General features: G+C 37.7%; 2 protein-coding genes across 3 annotated transcripts in view; one reads left to right on the top strand and one right to left on the bottom strand.

Moving 5' to 3' along the window:
- On the bottom strand, positions 1–25,270 carry LOC148416870 (choline transporter-like protein 5). 2 transcript variants are annotated; one of them, XM_088426642.1, is made up of 22 exons: positions 24,840–25,269; positions 18,209–18,257; positions 12,098–12,171; positions 9,975–10,053; positions 9,797–9,881; positions 9,567–9,680; positions 8,786–8,846; positions 8,584–8,704; positions 8,324–8,407; positions 7,628–7,740; positions 7,424–7,555; positions 7,243–7,342; positions 5,747–5,839; positions 4,090–4,180; positions 3,743–4,005; positions 3,574–3,668; positions 3,381–3,484; positions 2,797–2,870; positions 2,643–2,713; positions 2,463–2,557; positions 1,873–1,957; positions 1–1,772 (listed from the first exon to the last, which is right to left on the bottom strand). In XM_088426642.1, the coding sequence occupies exons 1-22, from the start codon at positions 24,874–24,876 to the stop codon at positions 1,660–1,662; spliced, it is 2,133 nt and encodes a 710-aa protein (XP_088282768.1). In that variant the 5' UTR covers positions 24,877–25,269; the 3' UTR covers positions 1–1,659. The 2 variants fall into 2 exon arrangements, with proteins under 2 accessions (XP_088282768.1, XP_088282767.1); XM_088426641.1 differs by having other exon boundaries at positions 7,424–7,740; positions 24,840–25,270.
- The window catches only part of LOC148416871 (alpha-N-acetylgalactosaminide alpha-2,6-sialyltransferase 5-like), a 6,449-nt gene continuing 5,035 nt past the window's right edge, over positions 24,660–26,073 (top strand). The window contains exon 1 of the mRNA XM_088426648.1: positions 24,660–24,751. The gene's annotated coding sequence lies outside the window, so the exon portion shown is untranslated. The remainder of the gene's footprint in view (positions 24,752–26,073) is intronic.

Here is a 26,073-nt window from a genome sequence, read left to right on the forward strand (position 1 = left end):
TGTGTTTGAACCATTCAATTTTATTTTAAAAAAAGGATTCACATTGTCCTTGAATTTCATCGATTAAAAAACGTCTACGCAAGATGGAATAACCTTCACACAGATGCCAGTTAACAGTACTGCATTCTAAACCACAACAAAGAAAAAAAAAAAGTACCAAAATGGCTTTGAAATCCTTTTACGAACTATCGTAAAAGGTTTCCCATGTTAGCTCTAAAAGTTCAAAGAATTACATTTTGTGCCATTTTTTCCTTTCTCAAAAGAAAAATGTTTTATTTAAAAAGTTATTTTTTGAGTAGTCATTTTGGAGTTAAAATAAAATGGCACCGAAGTCACAAAAAGTCGTGTAAGAACTTGCTGTCTATTGGGGGGGGAGAACATCCACAAATATATTTGTGATTTTCAGATTTTTCGGGTTCGCAAATACTGTACCATACATGTGATTTTTACTGGTTTTAAGAGCCACAAAATTATGCGCTATTTTTCACGTTTTTAAATGTGTTTGTATTAAATATGCGCTATTTTTCACGTTTTTAAATGTGTTTGTATTTATCATGACTAGTAACTTCCGTTCAGTTTTGGATGTGTGATCAGAGAGCATGCATTTATTTTTTTTAGACTGACGTCACGCTGTTAAAATATTCACACGCGGTATTCATGTGGCGTCGTATACAATCTGTCCTCTAGATGGCAGTGTTGCTGTTTCTATTGAACAGCTGCAAATTTTCCCGTGACGTTGTCATAAAGGGACGTGAACTTAAACACTTCTCCCCCTTCGGAATTAATTACAAATGGTAAGTCATGGGAATGCACACAAAATGGGAAAACTATGCGCGTATTTATGAATCTGAAAAATAGGGAAAAACACTCCTGTATTTGTAATTTATGTGTTTGTCTGTTTTCTTAAAGACTGGTGGCTGAAATGCATCCGTGCAGAAGGAACTGGTCAGCTAAGAAATGTGTTTTTTTTCTGCCCTGTAAAATTCTACGAGTGTGACAGTTATTCCTCTTCGATCATTATCTGATTCAGTCCCAAAGACATGTTTTCCATTTTTTTTCAAAATCGCAGCTATCTGTATATAACCTTTGAAGGAAAAAAAAACAAAAAAAAAAACAAGGTCTGTGATTGAATGTCTGGATTTAAAAAAAAAAAAAAACGTGAAAATACGTCTTTGGGATTGAACGAATTATATAAAAAAAAAACTTTTAAAATTCTTATTTATTTCTTTGAAGTCTGTTGATTTTTTTTTTTCAAGCCCAGTAATTTCAACAGGGCTGCTTTGACTTTTCAATATAACTCACAGAGTTCTTTGCAGAAGTGAAAGTGCATACAAAACATGACATTACACCAGAAGACTAAATCGTGCCTTCACTTTTCAGGTGGTGATTGCCTTCCACCACGGGAAGCCCGTGTAGGTCCTCTTTTTTTTTTTTTGTCTCTGTAATCATCATTGTGGCATGTGATTGCAATCGGTAAGGCAGCCAACGCAGGAAGAGGAAAACCAAGACGCAGAAAAAGGACGTGCATCCTAAAGTGACGTTGTCCTTTGAGCCAGCCCCTGAAGACGCTTCGGAGACGTTAGCGACATCCCCGTGAGCAGATATGAAGAAAGGCCAGCGTCCTTCATCGCTTTGCTTTTGGCGGAAGACACCGGTCGCTCACTCGAAAACAGGAACTTCCTCCTGGTTGCTCTTGCCCAGGAGCTTGCACAGCTCTGGAGACATGTAGTAGGGCCTGCTAAGGGAACCGTCGTTCCTCTCCAGGTCTTCGCCTGAAAAATGTGTGGAGGGAGCGGAAAGCGAATCGCTAACGACTTGAGTCCATTTTGGAAAGCCAGCATTGAGGCGTTTTGGCGAAAAAAGGATACTTACAAAAGCACAGGAACAACGTGTCCACGCACATTGCGTAGACGCTGAAAAAGCCATGTGCAACCAAGTAGGCTCCCAATATCACCGTCTGCAACAACACAGATCAAGAACTAAATCATGAAAATGCATTCAAGCCCAAAAAAATATATATTTATTTTATAATATATTTAGAGGCACTCTCCACTAGTAAACACAATCAGACATGTTACTACTGTTGTGTTGGTGCGGTATTCTATTAGTTTCTTTTAGTCAGTGTTAAGGGCTGATGTTGCTGTAACCAGGAAGCTTGAAAAAAAAGTTTTAAATACAACAAAAATGGGGAAAAAACTCAGTGCATCATCTGTCTGCGTAAACATCAGATGTTACAACATGCGGCTTATAGTCCAGTGCGGCTTATACCTGACAAAACCAATCTTCTGTTGACCTTTTGTTGGTGCGGCTTATATGGTATCATCCAGAAAAAATGTTTAGGTATACCTAAAACTTAATGGTTTTTAACACTAACAAAAGAAAAAATTTCAACAACTGTTTTTACAGCATTTATACAGGTTAGTCTAAAACTGAAAAAACAAACTGAAATGAACATTCCTTACCACCAGAGGGACCCAGTAGTAGTTTAGGTAAGGCGCCGCCTTCGAAAATGCGCTGAGGGGTATTTGCCGGGTGAAGAAGTAAAATGCAAGCACGCCTGCGGCACATAAAATCCAAAGTCCCACAAAATGTTGGCTTCCACGCAACAAACGGCTTGACGTCAGCTCACTGGCGTTACTCACCCACAGGTCCTGCGACCAGCAGTTTTCCCAGGAATAGCAAGAAATCCGTTACCTTGTCCAGGACGGCCACTCTACAACCAAGCGGGACGCACAAAAACAGCATTTAGCACAAATATGGCATCTTAAATTCTACTGCAAAATCAAAGACGCTTACCGGAGAATGTTCCTCATCAGGAGAAAGAAAGCCTCCTGGGAGGAGACGCAGAAGCTCTTTCCATGTATTGCTATCTGTTGAGAAGACAGGAAGTGGGTCTCATTTGCTCAGTGTGGATAAATTACCGTAATTCCCCTAGCACTCTTTGGAGCCTGTGAAGTGACGATGACACTTTAACTGGTCTTTACCGCCACCTACTGTCTTGAGGTGAAAAAACAAGTCGACAAAGAATTTTCTGTTTGCTGACGCAGTTTGACCGCCCCTCAACGGAATGTTGCAAAAATGGCCGGAAAATCAATGTCATAAATCTTATGATCATGCATTTCAAAAATTGTAATTATAATGGTTTTAGCTGCTCCAAAATTTGGACAATGATTATTTATGTTGATCTGCAATCACATAGAAATGTCAGAATCGTTGCATTTTATAATTTTACATGTTTTAATCATCTGCTAAGGATTTCAGCTCCTTATCTTAAAAAAAAACATCAAAGGAATTTCCATAATTTGTAACATAATGTCACAAGAGTTAATTAAGCAAGCCACAGAGATGGACACAAAAAAAAACAAAAACGTGACACTCACCATGATGTATGCGTTTCTGTTGAGGAACTTGATAAAACGTTCCAGGCACCAAAAACAGCATTTCAAGCAGGTCATCGTGAAGCGAGCGCATGCAGTCTGGGAACCTAAAAACAAATAAAAAAACGCATCCCATTCTGTCGCCAATCAAATCATCGGAATGGTAGAATTTTTTTTTTGTGGTGTTCAAGCCTACCCTTCAGTTTTTTATCCAGGTACTCGAGAACGATGCGTATCATTTGCACCACGGAGAGGATGAGCGCGCCGAAGGCCAGCGAACCCATGTGGTAGCTGCGGCAAAAAGCATCTTTGAATCATAACACCGAAGCTAATCGGATACTTTTTCCATCCGTTCGGCCACCTACTGCAACGCCCGATTGAAAGAATCCCACACGGGGAAAGCGGGGATGTCTTTGGGCTTCCTCAGGGCCCAGTAGTAGGACGCGAAGGCTCCGGCCAGGCTGCACTGGCCGAGCGCGATGACGAAGTTGACCAGCCACAGGAAGGCGAAGACGTTGAAGACTTGGAAGAGCGCCACGTAACTGTGGTAGAAGTCGTCGCCGCCGTAGGAGTTGAAAAAGCAGCGCGAGTTGGCGCAGTCTTTCGTCAGGCCGCTCGGGTCGAACGTCTGGAAGACGAGACGCCCGCCGCGTTATCCCAAACGCTGCGCTAAACGTTCCGACGGTGACGGCGGGAAAAGGCAAAGGGGAACCTTTGGATTGCACGTGGTGCTTTTGTCTATTTGGCATTGGTCGTTTGTGGGCGTGATGGTGTAGATGGCGGTACCCGACGTCGCTAAACAGCTGGTGGGAAAATAAGTTAAGGTGCGCGCACGTACTTTGTTGAACGGAGGTAATACTTCAAATGGATCTCAATGGCAACGCGTGAGTTAATGTCTCTTATGTAGTATTTTGACCATTTTTGGGTCATTTTTTTTTGCCAAAAAATGGCACTTTCCTGCTAGTGTGAAAACAAAGTGGTCGTCCCATGTTGAACTTTGACATGTTGACACCATCTGGGTGAAATTTCAGCTCCTTAAGGGCTCCTTTCAATGTTTTCTTTTTTCAGACCAATCAAATAATAATAATAATAATAATAATAATAATAATTAGTAATTACTATTATTATTTAGTTGTTTTTTTAACAAAAGAGAGAAAAAAGGAAAAAAAAACGGTATTTTTCGGTATTTTTGCGAACGTAACCCCGTGATAAACGAGGGAACACTGTACAAAGAAACCGGACTGAGCATGCACAAAACCATAACTGCCACTAGATGACACTATCACTCCGCAAACAAGCCTCCCATAAAAAAACTACTACCTACACAATATGTGTTTGAGTTCCCCAACAACGTGCAGTAAGCCTAGGCATTTAACAAAAATGCGCAAAAAGAAAAATATAGCATACTGAAAAAAATATTATCTTGTCTCACCTTACTCCTAAAAAAAAAAAAAAAAAAAGTAATAGTACTTGCAACAGAAGCACAAGGTTAATTGTACCACCCCCTTTCTGTCATGGTCAATCACCCAATTTTTAAAGCCGAAAGCTGTAAAATCAGCAAATCATCAAGCCCTCGATTACTCCCGTCATCAACCCCCCCCCCCCCAAAAAAAAACCCCTCTGTAATCCTACTAAAAAATAAAAATAATTAAACCGCTGAAAAAAATCTATTACAAATGATTCTCAACAGCTTGTATAACAATTCACAGCCTACCCGTCAATCATAAAAATTAAGTAGATGATCTTAAGACAAAATAAACTAGTCTCACGCCACAATGCCTAGTGTGTGTTCCCACGCCACTAGACTGAAATTAGCAATCATATCCACGAGGGAGCATATAAACATTGTTGCGATTAAGGAACAATTATCTCTCTGAACTATTCTCTTAAGAAACAGTAATATCAAACATAGTTCATGTATTATACGTAACTTGGATTTCCTGTCTAAGAGACAATTAGAGTGAAATGCGATGTGCTCTTTGGTTATTGGAATGCCATAACCTCTTTATGTGCATGCGATTTATTCATTCAAATCATATTTAAAAAGCAAAATAAACCGGAACCTCCTAATACTTTATTCTAAATATTGTTTTTTACTCAGACACGTACTGTTAATAAAGACGGTTAATGTTAAGATGTCTAAAGCCATCTAACCCTAACCCCCAAAAAAAACATCCCCAACATTTTGTTCTTGATTCTGAGCCACTGTAACGTTAAGCTAATGTTCTTTATGGGAACATCGCCCCTGCTAAAATGGCCGCTACGTAGGCTAATCTGCCAATATTGAGAGACTGGATACTATTTTGTGTCTGTTAAATCCAAAATGTGTTAAATGTGGGGACCACTCCATTTACTATTTCCAAGGATACAGTCCCACAATGGCCACGTAAGCGATGCAGAGGCACAACAGGATGAAGGTGAAGATGGGGTAGATAAGCGCACCCATGCTGTGTCCGACGGCCCTGTTAAATCAATAAAAAAATCAAATATAAGTAAAAAATCTTGTTTGAGGTGTGGAGATGAAAAAACACTTTTACACTGAGCAGGTGCCAATGCTAAAATAGTGTGGTATGTGGTAGATTTATTTTTCGGAGACTGAAAAATGTTAAATTTGATATTAGTTTTTGTCCGCTTTTAGAAAATTACATTTTATGATGCCCCCATTATGGATTTGCTTCCATGTATATTAATGCAAAGCTTTGATTCGTAGTTTTTTTTTTTTATTGAGTTATGGTTATTGTTTTTGTCTTTGTTCATTACATGTTCTTTCATTAATTAGTTTGTTCTGATGTTCTTCCGTTTTATGTTTTTTGTTTATTATACTGTGTTTTTTAGTTTGCTACGTTTTCAAGTGCAGTATGTTTTGTTTTTCATTTACATTTTTCGTTTCATTGTTTGAAGTTGGTTGCTTTTCATTAGTTTTATTGTTTAATGTTTTTTTAATTATAATACTGTTTTATTATTGATTTTTGTTTATTGAATGGTTTTTGACTTCTCATTTCCTATATGTGTTTTCATATGTGACACTGTCTAGTTTGTTTTTGTTATTTTTTTCATTTTTAGAGATCTTTTATCTTTTTATTATCCTATTTGTATTTTTATTATTGCTTGTTTTTAATATACTGTGTTTTTTAGTAGAATTTTTGGGGGGATAATTGTGTTTATATTACTATGATATTACTATGAGCCTTTTTGTTACCCGGTGACTTCCATTATGTATTTTTTTAGGTTTTCATTTGTTTTTGATATATGTTCATTAAATACTTTGTCTTTTTATTTACTATATGTAAGTTTTTTTAATGGTTTTTTTCATGTTTTTAGTTTACGGTATGGCTCTGTATTATTATTATTATACATGCTTTTTGTTTTTTGTTCCATGTTTGCATTTATAATACATTTGTTGTTTTTCTAATTATTTAATATATTACACATATGTTTAATAATTTTATTATTTAGTTACAGTCATTATATTTGTATGAGTATGTGTAAAATCTGTTGTAAAAACCTTTACGACACAATTAATATATTTTTTCCAGATAAGCATATTTTCCTCATATTGTCTCATATATCTCAAACTCAAAGTTCAAATCTTTATAAATAATTATAATCATTAAAAATACTTATAAATAATAAAATACAATAATAAAATGCAAAAAAAAGTAGTAGAACAAAAACTCCGTATGTTTTGATAAGGTATAATGCCATTTTCTGTCCTACTTTTAAATGTTACTGTACAAAATAAATATTTGAAGCTTGATTTTGAGCGGGGTTAAATTTTACAAAAAGGATGAAGTCAATTGTGTCTTTTTCTGAAATGATCCAGCCCAGTGTGAAAGGGGAAAAAGTGAAGATGGCCGCTACCTACTTGCTTGCTTCCTTCATTAGCGCAATGGCGATCATCAGTCGCTCCCTCAGGAAAATCAGGATAAGCAGAATGATGCCCTCCACCACAGCTAGCACAATAACTTTAAAACAGCACACGTCCATGTAGTTTTGTTATTATTTTTCCAAAAAGAGAGAGAATCTGCTGAAATGTTAAAGCGTACAGAAAATGAACCAGGTCTGGGCGAGCCCCAGGTAGACGCTAAAGTCCGCCTGGAAGTTAATATCAGAGATGGCGATGTCGCCGCCCTTGGTTCCGGCCAGCACGCTGTACTGCCAATAGCAGTGGCCGATACCTGAGGAACACACAGGACGACGGAATAGAAGGCGGCTGGCAACCGCATGGGCTAAACGCGGATGAAACTCACCGTAGCCGATGGAAGCCACGATGGCGGTGATGATGAACCACATCAGGCCGCCGGCTATAAAGCGCAGCAGCAGGAGGAACATCAGGCTGAGCACCATTGCGATTGCCATACCTCTGCCACGTCACACAATTGAAATGCTAATTCACTCACTGGACACCTTGGGCTGGGTGATACATCTTGAAAATAAAATCTCAGAAAGTTTCTGAAAAATCGGATTTTATGAAATTCGAATGAAGCTCAAAACTGAGCTCAGGCGCATCCTTTTTCCACTGATCATCCTGGTCTGATGAGGTGAAGATTAAATTCTTTGATGGCAGGCATCATGTTTGGAGGAAAGCGGGCACCGCTCATCACCAGGTCAATACCGTCCCTATAGTGAAGCATGGTGGTGGCTGCATCATGCTATGGGGATGTTTTTCAGAATCTTTCCGGCTGCACTGTCTCTTCATTTTACACACACAGTTAATCCATAAAAATGCATGTTGCCACTTTTGACTGGGTCATGTCACCACACTTGTAAGCTCAACAGTGATTGCTTATTAGATGTTCAATAAAACAAGAAATCAAATTACTTACACAAAAAAATACTTTTGACTGCTTAAAATTGCTAATTAGGTAAAATATCCCTTTGATGAATCTCAGTTTCATTCAAGATTGTTCATATTTATCAATGTTGAATGTAGCAAGTGAACTCACATCAGGATCCATTCCCAGGAATTTGCAAAATCTTCTAAGACCTTGGTGCTAACATCTTTAGCACGTAACGCAAAAGTCATGTTGCTGTCATGTAGGAGAGAAAAGACGGCATTAGAAAACAGAATCAAAACACTGTGGTGAGAGCGTCTTTTTAGCATCTTTGCGCTTTTTGAGATTTGAGAAAGAGTTTTTGTCAAAAACAGGATAAAGCTTGCCTAAGCACAACTGATCAGCTTGCTTAGTACAGGTAAACTGCTTACCCAGCAGCGTTTTTCAAGTCTGTGGCGGTAACGACTTTATGTCCATCATCAAATTGGGTCTGGTTGTGTGTAGATACGGTCCCCTCATCTGTGGCAAAACTGGGGAAGCACCGATTAAGAACTGGGGAAAAAACAGGAGGGCAAATGGTGGTTTTGAAGGAGTATTGTGAAATCCTATGCTGTGCATGTGGCTTTGACTTACAAGGTGTGCTTGGCAAGATCATGGATGGGCACTCTTCATTTTTTATGAGCTCAAGATTGTTCTGATGAATGGCAAAGAAGACAAACACTTGTAAACAAGACGACTCATTCAATCCAAAAACTTACTTAGGGTACTTAGTTACATTTCTTTCATTTATTTTTGTCCATAACTAAAGGAGAGTCCAAAAAAGGCTGGTACCAAGTGAAGTAAGTTCTAAAGTAGTCAATTACCATAGGTAATCAAGTACTCAAGTAATCTAGTACTTTATGTAAGTAAGTGCCAAAATAATCGATTGTTTTCGGTAATTAAGTACTAAAGTAAAATTTTACTCTAAGAGAGTCCTCAAATGACCCAAGGGAAAATGATTTGTTTTTATATAAAGTGTAATTGTGATAAAATAAGGAATGGCACCTTTTTTTTCAAGCATTTTGATACACTTGGGTTTTTTTCTGCTTAGACAAAACCTTAACCTGTATAAATGCTGTAAAAAAGTAGTTAAGTTGTTGGAAATGGGTTTATATTGCTTTTTCTTTAAAAAGGATACAGTTTGAGGTATTTATTATTACTTTGGATTATTTATGGTCAGTGTGGCAAAATGTTTTCTCTTTCTTCATTGATTACTTGAGTTAATGAAGTACTAAACTAATTGATTACATAGGTAGTTGGGATATGTACCTAATAATGTGGCCTCTCTGGACATAGCCTGAGACAGTTTGCTTTTTCGTTTAGGACAGATGCTCATCTCATGAAGAAAAAAAAAAGGGATAAAAAAATCTGGTACCTTGTTCTCGTCTACTTTCGGTATGCAGAACTGCTTATAATGCTCCCAGTCCTCCGTCTTCTTTTTGGCATTCAAAAGTGTCATAAATTTGTCAGGGCACTTGGAGACACAGAGCTGGGGGAGGCAACACATCGTCTTAACGAGAAGCCCCATCAATCTTGCATAACCGAGCGAGGCGCATAAAACACGCAGAGGAAGGAGATGTCAGGCGGGCACATCAAAAGCTTTACCTGGGTGGTAGGGCACTGAAGGTTGAACCACGTTGAGGGGTTCATGCATCTGAGAAAGTTGGTGTAGAATAATTTGTTTTTGTTCCTGCGGGTCAGCAAAAAGAGACAACATGTCAGAAAGAAGTTTCAAAGTGCACGCTTGAGCGTAATTGTATTTTTTTTTTTAACAAAGACTCACGTGTTTTGTTTCTGGCCGCAGACCCTCCCGTAGCTGTCTGTGGGATAGATGACTTTTCCCAGATCGCCGCTGTACCAGGCTGAAAGCATCGAGTATTGGCTGTTAGGAGCAAACTGGACACTTCACCAAGTACAGATGGAGAGGAAGTAAATAAAAAAAAAAAAAAAAAATCCCATTGTCCAAACTATGGCCCGGGGGCCATTTGTGGTCCACCATACACATTTCTGCAGCACATACTAAAAATTCATTTTCGACATGGCCCGCAATGTTATTTAAAAAGTGAATAAAAATATTTGATGGTAAAAAATGTTAAACGCACACCAGGACTTAGTAGGGTAGCACCAATGAGTCCAAAGATCTAGACCAAGCACTCATTTATGCTCAGGGACCGCATGAAGGAAAATCTATCCTCAAGCGGGCCAGATGGGTAAAAATCATGCTATAAATCTTGAAAAGTGTCAATTATATGCATGTCAATTAGCCCCCAAACAGCGGAGACCAACTGTAAACATATTGTCGAAAAGTACATTTGAAAAAACAAAAGTTAAATTAACAGTAACTTCCTTTTCGCTGCCCTAGGTATCACAACCTAGCATTTTTCCTTAAGTTGCATAAAATGAATAGAAATTTTCTGTGACCTTTTTTTTTCATTCGTTCAAAAATACATATTCAGTATTGTATTTAAAACACACAATAAACAAGTAAATAAAATGAAAGACAACTTCAGAAGAAGCAAAACACCTCAATCAAAATCTGTGCTTGTAAAACTTCTTTGCGAGGAGTGCAAGTGAACTGCAAAGCCTTGAACAGAATAAAATGGCGCTGCAGTGTTTTATTTAGGTCACTTGGTGTCAGCCACGTAATGATGTACATTAAAAAACTCATGAAGAAGTCATGACATTACGTCAAATACACTAGCATAGCTAAGATGTAATTAAAGTACATTTAAAAAGAAATACAAGACTGATTGTTTATATTACAAGAGGGTCCAACGCTGAATGTTTGCTAACGGCCAAAATGGCGACCCCCGCCCTCTGGGAATCACTTCAGTGCGATTTTACCTGCTCTGAGCAGTAGCACGACAAAGCTAAATGCTAATGCTAACAGAAATTTTAACTTTGTTACTCGGCAAGCTATTTGGCACAAACATGGCAACTGATCACATCAAGCTTGTAAGTTGCAGCGTTGATCTTCGTGTTGCTTGTGAAAATAAGAATTTTAGCGAATTGTAATGTTTGGTGTTGGGCAAGAGGAAGCCTGCGGAGGTGGACTGAGTCAGTTGTTATCGAGCACTTGCGTGCGTTATGGCTGACAGCACCTTTGGATGACATTCTATTTTTCTTTCAATAAGAGAAGTGATCAAACGGAACCACGACTGAGTGAATCCTTTAACACACACGAGGGCATTACTGTATTAGACATCGGACTAATGGTTTCGGTGCAACTCATTTTTTCTCTGTGTTTCACGGAATCATCTAGCGGGCCGGATGAAATCTCCTCCTCCTCCTGTACGTTTGACACCTTTGATCTAGACCAAAAACAAATATCGGCTACAATGAAGACAAATACAAAAGCTAAAAAAAATCGCACAAGATTGCAATGCTTTTGTACATTCCATGAATCCTTTAACAATTAATGACCTGGAGACGAGGATGTAAATGAGGACACAACGCAAAGTGAGCCATACAAGAAAGCTGCGCTGTTTATTAAAAGAATAACGCATCCTCTGGGGGAGCCAAGTTGATCAACACCCCCGCACTTCCCACAAGCAGACATCTTGTTGAATAAGCCGCTCTGATATAATATGCGCTTGTTTTGTTTTTTTCCCTGCAAGTACTTCCGCATCTTCCCCCATTTGATAATTCAGATAATCAGTACTCAAATATATCAGCCAAAAATATTGTGCATTATTTTAAATGTGCAGCAGACAAAGTGAAACCCCTCAGTTTAAACGAGAAGCTTTGGGAAACTTCATCTCAATTTGTGGTCACTTAATTTCCTGAAATTTGGTTTTAACTAAAGATTTTTGAAGTTTCTGTATTTTTTGTGTCATTTTTTTTTGTATTTTGTGTGTGATCAGAAAATGTTGTGCGGTATAATCAGCGCCAGTGTGTCACACTCACCCACAATGCCCAGTATGCAATACGCGATGATGACGGAGACAAAAATAATACAGCAGATCACATCCGTGCGGCTCCTGGGAAAAGAAAAAAAAAGTGGGAAAAGGATCGTCAACATGTATGGATGATGAAGATGAGCAGACAAACTACATGATTCATTTTTTATTTAACAGGGATATAAACAGAGAAGGAGAAAACAAGCATTCTACCCTGGAACATCAACGACCATGTTAACAAATAAGATTTTACAAGCCTAGTTTTATTGTATTTTTTTCCCCCAGTAAAACAATCGTCAAGTGTGGCTCCTAAGAAAGTAAAAATAGCAATAATGGTTTTAAGGAGCCTAAACATGTGTTTTGAAGCTCAGCTCAGTAAATTCTATCTGTAGCATTTTCATTGTAGACTTTTTGTACGTGACTTTGTAAACACAAAAATATAAATTGTGACAAGAAACAAAAAGAGAAAGAAAAAGATCTTCCAAAATGTATGCAGCAGGTGTAGCAAACAAGTCCATTCACAGAATAAGGAGCTTCTAGCTAGCTAGCTAGCTAGCAGACAGCACAGCCCGATTTACGCAACACACAGATACTTCTCGACAAGAAAATATCTTAAAGACTTGGTGTACACGGCAGATGTGGTCTAGAAGTCCTTCTGCAAAATGAAGAGCTACTAGATAGCTAACTAGCTAACAAGGCGTGCCATCTGCGAGCTACCTGGCTAACTACTGGCCCAAAATGGCCACCGCATTTCACAACACACCTTGGTTAACAAGTGCTTCACTGTCTGTCAGGAACATTTTAAAGTTTAGAATTACGTTTAACCCTTGAGGCATTCTGTTACAAATTATGAAAACGCCTTTGCATTTTTTTTATTTAAAAGAATCAAAGGGATAAAAAACACAAGGGAGCTGAAATTTCCAGCAGATGATTAAAACGTAAAATTTCAAAATGCAAAGATTCTGACATTTTTATGTGACTGCAGCTGAATGAGATTTTAAAACAAGATTTTTAAACACTGGAACAACACTGGGAGAAAGTGAAAACGGTTAGATTATGATGAAAGTGTTGACCAGTTTAGCATTTAGCATTAGCTAATCCAATAAGACAATCACCTATCACCACCTTGATTAGCAATTAAATGAAGGTATGATATATAATTCGAGGTAAGCATTTATTGCATATCTCATTTTCAACTTGTCGTGTCCCACATTTTATTTTTTCAAAACTGGTCACCCTAGTTTCACACTAATAGCTCCATAACGTTGTAGAAAGTCTTTGCAAACTTTCAGCAATTATCTTCAATCATTATTTTGAAACAAATCTCTGAATTCACTTTATAGGCGTTTTAAGGACAGTAGCAGTCTTGAGCTTTATTCTTTTTTTGTGTGTACAACACTTTGCTCAGAGATATCTCTGTCTATACAATATGTCTTGAGGGACAACCGCTGCTAGAGTTTTATGGACTGTCTGAGACTTGAAAAAAAAAAATCCCTTCAGGGCTGGACTGTCCCACAGGCGCATCCATTTGAAGCCCGACTTTATCTCGATTCCACAAAAGTCTGCTTTTCACCATCTTCACTCTTAACAAGCATCTTTACACTGTGGGAAAAGCCGTCAGTCCAACCTCTTGGAAGTTCTCCTTAAAAAGCGGAGACAAGCAAGTAGTGAGGCCGGTCTTGATGAGAGTCAAGTCCAGCGCAAGGAACACATAATGGACATGTGCGCAGCCTTTCCTCCTTTACATGACTCTTTGACAAAAAAAAATGTTCCAGTATCCCTGGCAATGCTTATGTATTTTTCACCTGTCAATTTTATGGATTTGTTACCAATGTCATACAGAGTCCTGCTAGTGACTAGCTTATAAGAAAATTGAAGGTGTTTAGGTGTGCCTTATAGTGCGGAAAATATGGTAGTTTCACAAAGAACTACAAAACTACCGTTGAGAAGCAGAAATTGGAGGATTTGGATCATTTGAATTTAAAAATGGCTGTAAACGATTAAGACAAAAGTCAGAAATTGTTGAATGCACTGACAAAAATGAGTACAAATCCTATTTTATCGACAATGTTGGTTATACTGTATGTAGTTAGCCAAGCAGAGGTCTTTAAATAATTAATAAATAAATAAAAAACTACAGTCACCATTTACTCTACCATTCAAATGGGCCACTTTGACCCACAACATATGAGGAACATTAATGTATCAGCTGCCATGCAGTTGCTATGGATTTTTTAATCTGCTTTATTATTCAAGATTTAAGAGTTTTATTGTCATATGCATAGTAATACTGCATAATGAAGTTCTTATTCTGGTCACTTCCCCAAGTAGACTACATTCCACAATCGAGCAAATAATAAAGTAGGCAATAACACACAAACAAAACAAAACAAAACAGTAATAGAGCAATAAGGGCAGTAATAATGAACTACTAATAAATGAATAGACTTGCAATTCATTCTAAGTATTGTATTGTATTGTATTGTACCACTCTAATGACAGAGTAGATCGAGTGGAAGAAACTGTATAAATATGAGGATGATAGTGCAAAATATCATGTAGTGCAAAATATCCTGTACTGCGCAGGATTTGTAAGGTGGATGTGTGCGTGTTATGCCATTTAGAAGCGATGCCTGACAGTACTTTGATTCTAGTTTGGTCCAGTTGTTTAAAAAATGACAAACAACGACATTAGGCTTTTCTTTCAATCGGAAAAGCCTGAGAAGAAGCGCCGCTTGGATTGCCATGGCAACCGCATCCTCCTCTTTGACACTCTCATCCTTCAAAGTTCGCATAGCGTACGGTAACGATCACTTGGGTACGCATCATGGGCGATTAAGATGGCTGAGATCTGAGGTGGCGGCTAGCAGCGAGCTCACCTTGCTCCTCCGCAGTAATGAGAGAGTTGCAGCTGATGTGCCAAATACATGCTATACGGACGCGTGTATATTATCAAGACAAAGTGCAAACACAGCAGCGTGCGGCGGCTAATACAAAGTCACCTCAGAAGCATGCGTGTGTGAGTGATGCGGGGAAGCTGACAAAGTGAGAGTGAAAACAATTTAGCTTTGTTCTCTTATCTCAGGAAGGCAGGCCGCAGTGTCTGCTAATTCAAATTTGGTTGATTCCCGAGCACGTTAAAAGCGGATGACCGCTTCACTCGCACGAGCGGGGCCTTCAACGCCGTATTTATTAGGACGGGAATAGGATGGAAATCAATTCTAATCCACATTTTGATTTTTCATTAATAAATAAATAAATAAAAATCCAAAGGTCATTTTGGGTGCAATTCTACTATTAGCCACAAGAGAGCACCATATTATTTTACTCTTAAATGTCAACAAAAGGCAAAAAGTACGCCAAAAGTAGTTCAAGAGCAGCATAGTTTGTCTTGAAAATTAAAACCAATCGCTGTTTAAAAATCCTCTATAATCCTGCTTTTTACATCTAGAAAGCGATGGTTGTAGATTGATTTCAACATTTATGACTTTGGACATGATCATTGGGCCTAAACGATCAATAATGATTTTTTTTATTTTATTTTTTTAGGCCAATGCTGATTTTTTGGCAGAAAAATAACAAAGGTTGCAGATTAATCAGACAGTTAATTTAGGAAAAAAGTAAATAGCATGTTTCCTCGCAATTCATTTCAATAGGCATCAATTATACACAGTTTCACTATTCACGGGCTGGCCTGCTATCTGTTTCCCGCAATTAGCAAGGGTCAAAAGTAAATATTGTTATTTAAAAAAAAAAAAAAAAAAGCTTATTTTTCACCCTTTAGAGATTTTTTTTTCTCAGTCGAACAGAGATGTCCATAATCTCAATAGAAGCAAAAATCAACTACATCCCCCGTTGTGCTATATGGAGTGAAACGTGATTCGGGATTTTTTTTTTTCTTTTTTAAAGCACTTACAGAAAATAGCATGGCTTTGTTGAATCCTATCATTATTCTTGACAGGGAAGCTGAAATGCTCCCATTCCGAGTGACCTAAATGAGCTCCAAGTGCGGCAATTTCAGGGATGCTAGGTGTACAAGCTATATATTCGAAAGCAAATGATCATAACGATAAATTACATTAAAATAATACCATTAATTACATAAAATTAAATGGCTCCGCAAAGTTATTTTGTATACATCTGGATAATCGACACAAACTCTGGAAGTTCGAAGGGGCGTGTCACGGGTTTGCCATTTCTTCCACTCCTAAAACGAATTCCGGTTTTTGGTTTCCCTCCTGCATCGCTGCTGGTCTGGATGTGAGAGTGCGTGAAAACAAGACAAAGTGTGTGCAGTATGTTCTCTGAAGGTTCTCATTAGGGGAGCGCCTCTCAGCCAAAGAAACATCAAAGAATGCGTGGCGCCTTTACCCAGATGGAGGAGAGACATGCGTTGCAGAGGGAGTAAAGAGACAGCAGGACTGACAGCCAAAACACTCTTCTAGAAGCCCGCAGACATGGGATTGAACCGAGATAGCGTCCTGCATTACCTCTGAAAATGACTACATCATCAAAAGAAACAATGCACAAAAAGCCCGAGGAGACCCCCGGGGAGCTTTGCTAGTGCTTCAATACAAAGATCTCTTCTGCATTATCCCGCTGGAATCCCTCAACGCTTGTGAGTCAATTCTTTAGGAACACCCTGCACTAGATATGAAGATCACAGAAAAAGCTGCATCAAGAAACGCTTGCCTTGTCAGAGAGAAAGTGAAAAAGTACTTATATGTTATTAGTATAATAATGTATTGGCGAAAGGAGGGTAGGTAAGTAAGTAAGTGAGTAAGTACTGAGCTAATCAATTATGACATTTTTTTATTCAATTCTTCTTTTTAAAAAAACAGGTACTAAAGAAAGCAATTTTAATTCAGTGATCATGCAATCAATGCCTTTAGGACAATTATTTCACTAACGTAATTCAAAGTAGAAAAGTAATCGATTACTTTAGCTACTAAGGCACTAGATTAATTTAGAGAATTGATTAGGTAATTCATCACTAAATTAAGTGAATATTTTAGAAAATTAGGTACTGAGCATAATCTGGCATTATCCTACTAACATAATCAATTGCTTTGGATAATTAAGTACTAAAAACTTACTTTAATTTGTTGCTAAGGTTATCAATTACTTTAGGTTATTAATCAATTACTTTAGGTTATTAATCAATTACTTTAGGTTATTAAGTATTAAGGTAGTCAATTATTTTAGGCGCTAAAGAAATTGATAACTTTATGTAATTAAGCATCAATTATTTTTGGTACTACAGTACTTTGCTACTGTGGTACTTTAGAAGTAATTGATTACTATATGTATTTAACTTCTAAAGTAGTACTAAAGTAAGTGATTCGTCTCAGTAACTAAGTAGTTAATTAACTGAGATACCGAAGTAGCGAGCAATCAATTAATTTAGGTACAAAAGTACTAAAATAATTCATTATTTTTAGGTAATTAAGTACTAAAATATTGTTTCTAAGATGAGCAGCATCTTTTATAACGTTAACTGGTTACAGTTTCAAATTTGTTTATTACCAGCTATTTGATTTTTTTAAGAAGCGCGATGTTGGTAAAAATGCCAAATATCGGCACCAATAATCAATCCAGGCTATAATTGGTCTATCACTAGTTTGCATCTGACACTTTGGCCTTCAGTGGCGTTTTCCGTTGCAAAACTAAGTTGGTAAACTGCAGTAATATTCGTCGATTATCACAGTATCATGCCCGCAATTACTTATCAGTCTACATAAGTTGCTCCACCATTTGTGTAGCAATCTGAATGTACAGACAACGGTAAAGCTATGGGGTTGTTTGAAATATATAACATAAAATTGTTTTGTTTACTGTCACAGTGAATTTGACCTGGAAGTAGCAATGAACAGATTTTTGTAGGCGCAAATCAGATTTTTCTAGCTGGCCATTGATTTGTGTGGTGAAACGGAGCTCGCCGCCGGCAATTCGCCTCCTGTCTGTATTAACCTGCCATGACAAATGATCAATCTGTCACCTCCCGGGCAGAAAGCTTACACAATACTCAAAGTCAATACACGCACGTCACAAGCTGTGACTAGTTTTAGGCAGATGTAGTTGAAAATTAATATCGTTAATAAAAAAAAATGATCAATACCTGTCGTGAATTGGCCCTCTGAACTTTGGATCAAACTTGTTAGGCTCACCTATAAAGACAAGGATAACAGAGGTTACATTCATGAAAAACATTTGGAACTGTTATGACAAGTACACATATTGTAGATGTACAGCTGATAACAGAAGCTCCTCTACATATGAACATAAAAAGCTAGAGATAAATAAATACAAATAAAGCTACCCAATAAAGTATTATCTTTTGTATGGATGTCGCTTAACAAAGAATAAAATGACCCAGGCAGGTCAAGCAGCAATTTTTTGAGAGGTCAGCAGGATATGTTCCGAGAGGCCAGTCGTTGCTTCAAAATAAACTGTAACAAGCAAGAAATGTACGACGTGTGTGCGTGCGTGTGTGTGTGTGTGTGTGTGTGTGTGTGTGTGTGTGTGTGTGTGTGTGTGTGTGAGAGAGCGAGAGAGTGTAGCATTGTATTGTATTTTTAAACACGAAAAATACAAAACAAAACCAAGTTTCCATCAAATGAAAGTCAGCTAGCTAAATGCTATCATATAATGCTAAAAGCTATGTAAAGAGACTTGGTGGAAAGGAAAATAGCATAGCAATACTCTTGTATAGTCTCTTCCATATAAACAACAAATATTCCAACCACAAAACCTATAGTGTAACGCAGCAGTTTTCGCTTCTTTCTGTCAATTATACTCTTTGTTTTTAGAGCTAGCCAGCATGTGGCACTACACCGACGGCTCGAAATTCAAACAGTGTCAAATAAGCATCTGACTGAGACAAAATAACATCCAACCATCACAAAACGATCACTAAAATGCAAAGCAAATTATGTATCTAGGTCACAATAACCCCAAAGGACCCTACAAAGACTACTGGACCATGATGGTCAAAGCCACCCAGAGGTCCAGAGCTGACTGCGCATGTTTGCAGTCCAAGTGAGTTTGGGGAGTTTACAGCATCATTCAAACCACGGTGAGCTTTTCATTTCACCAGAATCACAAGACATATTGGAATTACCCAGTATCGTTGCTTGGTATTGATGAATACTCAAAATGTAAGTACCAACACTAGGTCTGAAAACAATGTGATATCAGTGCTTTTCTACTTTGAATACAGCAAAATAATGATGCCATTGAGCGGGATGGAGCCAATGGGCAAGTAAGTGGGGATTGCTCAGCTGTATATTGCACTGTATGGCCATTCATTTTTGATGAAAGCACTTGTTTCTGCCATCACTGTGGAAAACAATACTAGCAAAACATGCCTTTTGGGTTTCACTGTTTTTCTCTGGAATTGACTATGAGCAGTAGGAAAGCGAGGGAGTGCAACATGAAATGATCTGCTCCGTTGGACCACCACACATCGGTATCTCCTCTAAAAATACACACAAATAAGCGCAGGATGGCAAGGTGAGGCGCAAGGCCATTTTTTCCAGCATTTTTCAGGGTCTTTATGGATTGCGGGAAGGAAGACAAACTGGGAATTTTCGGGAAAAGCAAAAGTGATACGGCGGCAGAGGCTTGGTGGCTAAACTGGCCATGGGGAAATTTTGGAGTTTCTCAAACGACTGGGTCATTTTTGGGCCAATCGAAGCTTTTTGCTTATAGGAAAAAAAAAAAAGAATGAAAGTATTAAATAAGTTTAGTCCTTTTTTTCCAGATAATGGAGTATTTCTGCTTGAAAAAAGAACAATTGCTGAAGAATTTATTGCTTCTATTATGAACCTATTACGATTATTTATTTATTATTTTAATTATTGTAATTATTATGTGTGGATTCAGGTCGCAAAATACGTACATTTTGTGTATTTTGTAGGATTACATAGACTGATTAGTGGCACTGATGTATGGAAGAATATTTTGGAAGAATAATGTTTTCGGTCTTTTATAAAACTCTGCCTCACCAATAAAAATTTAAACTATGTTCGCTTACCTTTGTTTTTGTTAGTTTTTATTGTCTGAAAACAAAGATAACTGAATTTTAAGAAAAAAAAAAAAATATATATATATATATATATATATATATATATATATATATATATATATATATATATATATATATATATATATATATATTTTTTTTTTTTTTTTTTTTTTTAAATATATTTTTTCTTTCCACGGGTGCAAGCGAAAAATTACACATACTCCCTTTAAGACATTTCAAAAATTTGTGAGCATTTTAGTGGTCAAGTGATTCCATTCTCAACTAATTTTAACAAATTTTTCCTAAATTAATCGCAATGAATGACATTTAGAAAAATAAAAAAAAATCTACCAAGATGTAAGATAGCTACATTATCAAAATCTTAGAATTAAGGTAAAATCAAATAAAAAATATTTTCTTTCACAGTTGAAGTAGTTTTGCCTGAAATAGTATCCCAAAGGGTGTGTTATGTGCATTTATTTCATATACTATTGCATATATTAACACTTATTTAGACAAACGATGCACCACAGAATCATGAATCAAAATATTTCCCAAGATATGATATAGTGCCGCCCCTGGAATAAAAGAGCTAGGGGAACATTTATTAAAAAGCTCGGTTTAAATTGAGTAACTACTGTATACAGACAATATAGGTATAATTGTTTACTATTGCGGTCAGTTTCACTCCTGTGCCAAGTGTTACCAATTCAGTTTGTGCAGGAAAAATCTCGTGGGCACTCACACTCACTCACTCTCTCTCGCGCACACAAAATAATCACACCAGTCCCCCACAGTTCCTGTTGGACTCCATCTCGGAAGCAATCACTGCAGCTAAGAGGCACCAGATGGCTCATTTTTTCTCTCCTTCGAACATTAAGGCTGTTTCAAGATAATATCCACCTTCCCCCCCCCCCATACTTTTGTTGCTCTCGATTGCCCTTTCCGTATCCTTTCTCACATGCTCTCCCTCCGGAGAAAAGCGCAACCTTTTAAGTTCTTGTCTCCTTACAGAGACAAGGCATCAGCATCCAGATCTGTGCTTTAAATTTACTTAGTAGCATCCCCTCTGGGGAGCTTTGGAGGACAGAGTAGTCAGCAATCTCTTTTTTAAGCCTGCTGGATCGCGTATTAACAGTTTACTCTGGAAAGGGAGATGGTGGGGAAAAAAAGGCAGTCAAAGCTCGCTGACAACCTTTTGAAAAAAAAAAACACAACAGCGGGGATGCGGGTTGGGATTCGACCCCCAAGAGGGGCGTTAGCATCTGAGAGTGTCAGCCGGTGACAGCGAGCCTGCTGCTCTGCTCTGTGCTGTTGGCTAGAAGCGCCGTCGCTGTCATGTGACCTTGGCTACTTCTGTGGGAAGCCTTGCTTTTTTGTTCACCAGTAAAAGAAGCTCAACTGGCTTTGGCCAGGGTGGCTTTTTCATCATCGATTGACAACACGGTGGCACTCGTAACTAGTGGTTTTCAACTTTTTCCAAAGAAATAGTCCGTGCGAAATATTTTTTTTTCAGCCAAGTATCTTCTTCTCACCGCAAAGCATTTTTGAATGATTGAAGAAAAATAAAAGCCTAAACCAGTACTGTACCATGCATGTTTGAATCATTAAAGGGCCCCTATCATGAAACATCAACTTTTTGGAGAGCTTTTAACCATGCTACAAGGTTGATTTCTCACCTTTAACACCAGAGGTGGGCAACTTACATTTTTTGCTGGTCCAACATTCGTCATTCGTCAGAACCCTGCCCCTTTCTATCATTGTCAGCCCATCATTTTTTTCAAGCAATTTGAAATTGTAATTGTCAGCCCGTCGGTGTATTTTACCCAACACTTTGCTACCACTAGAGGGCGACATTTGGGTTTTTTTTTTTTTTTTTTTGGTCCGTCATTCGTCAGTGCGCTGGTCTACGTCTGTCTGCACTCATACTAATTATTTTTTCTGTAAACCGTATCTGTGGTTTTGCAATTAGACTGCAATTGAAACACAACACAGCAACATAGCTGCAACATGAGAACAAAGCCAGCAAAGGGGGTTGACTCACGGCTATAATACACCATCGTGTTTAATACAGGGGACTAGAGTGCAATCAATATCCACGTCCACTACATGGCATTATCATGCTATACATGCCTTTCCAACGGTGGATGTCGTTCTCATTTATAACTGCCTGCCCTACAACTATAGAAGACGGTTTCATCAACATTTGTCGAAATACGTCTAAATTTCACCTTTCACATACACTAAAGTTGAAACAAAGTATTGCAGAGGTTGATTTTATGAACAGTATTTAATTACGAATGAAAAAACTTCTATCTTGCATTTCCTGGCCAAGAGCCAATCAAAGAAAAAAAATGCAAATTTGGTTACTTGAAATGCATTTCAGAATGCTCTTATCAGCAAGAAACCTGAAATCATGACTAAGAGAGGGAATATCTACAAATAAATCTCTGGTGAAGTAAAACGCCCATTTTTTCTTACTTCATTCACGCCGCGACCCTCACACGGTTAAGCGGTCAAGATGATGGCTGGATGGATGTTTCAGGCTTTAGTAATTACTTTAGTAACTGATTAGTTTTGAGTAATCGGTTACTGCAGTACGTTAGTACCAATTGTTATTTCAATTGTTATTTTATTACTTCAATGCCTAAATTGTTCTTTAGTATTTAATAACCCAAAGTAATCAATTAGTTGCTACCAGCCATTTTTTGACCCTTCTTTAGCAGAATACTTGGGAAAAGAGTAAAAACATAAATACCTGAGACTGCTTGTCTGAAAAAAAATAAACAAAAAAAAAATCATGTTTGGGCTTGAACGAGTTAAAATAAGATACGCATAAGCTCTGGAGAAAAAATACAGTGAGGTCAATTGTTTCTGATTGAAGAATATGACCGCAATTAAAAAAAAAGTACAGGGGAAATTCCTCATCTTGATTTATATTTAAGATCACATTAGGGCTTCCACGACAGTGTAATTTCCTCCGGAGTGGTGTCTGCTTGTAGTGACAGGACTTCATCTTAAGCATTTATGTTGGCTCGCTGTGAGAATGCAGGATTTAGGAAAGCCACCCATGCGAGAAATTTCTTAATTAACTTCACGCCAGACCTAACGCCTCTCTCTCCTCTTTTTTTTTTTTTAAGTGACTGGAAAAACTATCAAGTCACGTCAGATATCCTGTCCATGAATGATTTGATATTATCGTCATTTCAGTAATTGCACACCACAGGAACGTTAAATCAAAGAGTAACAAGGGAGCTGGATTGACATTTACTATTTTAAAGGAACAAGTGTCATGGAGAGTATTTTTAAATAGCAGATTAAAAAATAAGGGCATGAATGCAACGCTGATAGCGCCATTACTATTGCTACTACTTGCTCACACCACGACCCCACAAAATGCTCCATTAGCTGCATTGAACGCAGCTGTGGCACAATTAACCTCATTAATTGACTCATCTCACAAGTACGGAGAGTGAAAGACTATGGTTGTGTTTCATTGTGTGTGTAATGTCCAGTATTGTGTTATACACACACATTTTTGGGGAGGGGTGACAAGAGTCAAGATGCTTTTTAGATTTTTTTTTATATATATTTTGACTTGCATGCAAATAATTTGAGACAATAGGAAACAACCATGTACAACTACTACCGTTAAAAAAAAACAATTTTTGTCAAATGAAAATGTAATAGCATGTACTTAGGGCTCAAGTGACAACCAATCACAACTCAGCTTCGAATGTCACGTGACTAAAACCAGAAAACAGGGTGATCCATGATTGGTCATTACCAAAGCCTTGCTGAAATGTGAAGTTTTTAATTTTTTCTTAATTAATTTTATTTAGCTATTCCTACCAGTAAAAAACTTTTTTTATATAAATAATTTGACAACCAAATTATTTTTCATGTACAATTAATACTTTTGAAATTGTGAAAGTCACATGACTAAACCCCCCAAAAACGTGATTCATGATTGGTCGTTACCTTAGCCTTGGGCACATGTAACGTCATTTACTGTCAATAACAACAGGTAAAATGTGTTTTAAAAGTCTTATCTGTACATGAAAAATAATGCTATCAAATTAATTATAGACAAAATATCAACATTTTACAGTTGTTAAACAAGTATCCCTTTAACACGATCTCAGTGGTAAATCATCGTTTGGTGACATCATGAAAATAAACTTTTTTATTTTTCAATATTACTGAACAATGTAAAAATACCATCTCACCCATTGAATCCCTAGTTGTTGTCCCCCCTTTGTGCTTGTGTCAGAAACTCGGAATAACACCAGCGAGCTCACCGATGAAGCAAATCGCTGGTACCTTCTAAAATTGCCCAGAAAGCGAGATGTCACTGTCATCACACTTACGCATCAAGCATCTGCGGTGACGACGATTTACGAAAAAAAAAAGAATTGTTTTTTTTTTTTTAATAAAAACATAAAATACGAAGAGTGAGCAAATCATGTTTCACTCAAATTGAGCGGTGGCAAAAAAAAAAAAAAAACACGAAAGTGGTCTGTCGAAAGCACAGATAGCCTAAATGTGAAAAAAAAAATATAACTTGTCATCCAATATTTGTGTGTTAGCAGTCGGCTAACATTCCTTCACTGGACTCTTCCGAACCACCGAGAGGTACGGGGCTCACTGTCATGTTGTTACCGGACAAAAGAAAGACACAAAGAGGCTTGACAATTATTATAGCCAACAATAAGACACTCACCATAGTACACGGGGGGAATAACCGTCTTCCGAGCCATGACACTCTTCAAACGGGACCGATTCTGCGCGTCGTCGCCTTGGACCCGGGGACGGCATATGCCGAGTCGGGCTGTGCAGGTGGGGGGTGCGGGGAAAGGGGTGGAGGGCAACCGCCGTGAGCCCGACAAAACACGGCCACCTGGCTCCGAGGTCTCGGCGGCGGGGGCTCCGGACCGGAGGATGCTCGCTTCGGCCACGCAGCTCAGCTTCAGTGGTGTTTACAGCTCCACTTCATTAATTATTCCAAAATGGTCTTAAAGGGTCCGCCGCTGTCTTTTCTTTTGTTCACATCTAGTTTCCTCGCGTTTCCTTTCGTTAATTCGTCCTGTTAAATTTGGATAGAATCGCTCATGGGTGACTCTCAAATAGATGGTTTCGTATATTATATTATTTTTTTATTAATACAGCAAATACTGCCTTCTTTGTTATGGCTTGGCAAAGTTAAGCAAAACACTGACCTCTACAGGATTTATGGGGTACATCAACTCCCCCTATTTTTTGAAACAAAGGAGTGCTGAAATTGTATGAACAATGATACTCTCGTTTCGTTTCCATTTTAAATTGACATTCGGAAACAACTAATAAAGTACGTCATTAATATTCATTTTTTAGCACATTTAAACACTTGAATGGGTTTTATATTTTTTTGTAATGACATAGTAGTGAATGCTAAGACATGTTTCTGAACATATAATGGTACGGGCCAATAGGATGGGACCACTTTGTGAAAAAGGACATTTTATAGAGAATAAATGCGATGTCGGAAATATTTTTTTCACGCTACTTTCTACGAAATTCACCGTTTTGAAGGGTGAAACATAATGAAACAGAATATTGCAATGCCGAAATTTGTTATGCGTTTTTTCCAAATGGGAGTTCCTGGAGCTATGAAGTTAAAAAAATCGTTTAAAAAAAAAAGCAAAATGAGGTTTCGACTTCCGTTTTTTTTTCAGCAGTATTGCAACGAAAAAAAATCACAATTTTCGCAGAGAGGTTCAATTTTATTTATTCATGCCAAAATGTTTGGGAAACCATCACAAAAATCCACAAAGACTGTAAGTGTGAATCGCACACAACTGCCAAGACAAAAGGGGCTAAATGGCAGACGATTTGATTTAAAAAAAAAAAAAAAAACACGTTTTTTTTTTTTTTTTTTTTTTAATCCAACAATCCATATCATGCAGCTTCTCGCAAAT

This window comes from Hippichthys cyanospilos, chromosome 10 (assembly GCF_059441005.1).
Source record: "Hippichthys cyanospilos isolate Australia breed blue-spotted pipefish chromosome 10, RoL_Hcya_1.0, whole genome shotgun sequence".
Taxonomy (NCBI): Eukaryota; Metazoa; Chordata; class Actinopteri; order Syngnathiformes; family Syngnathidae; genus Hippichthys; species Hippichthys cyanospilos.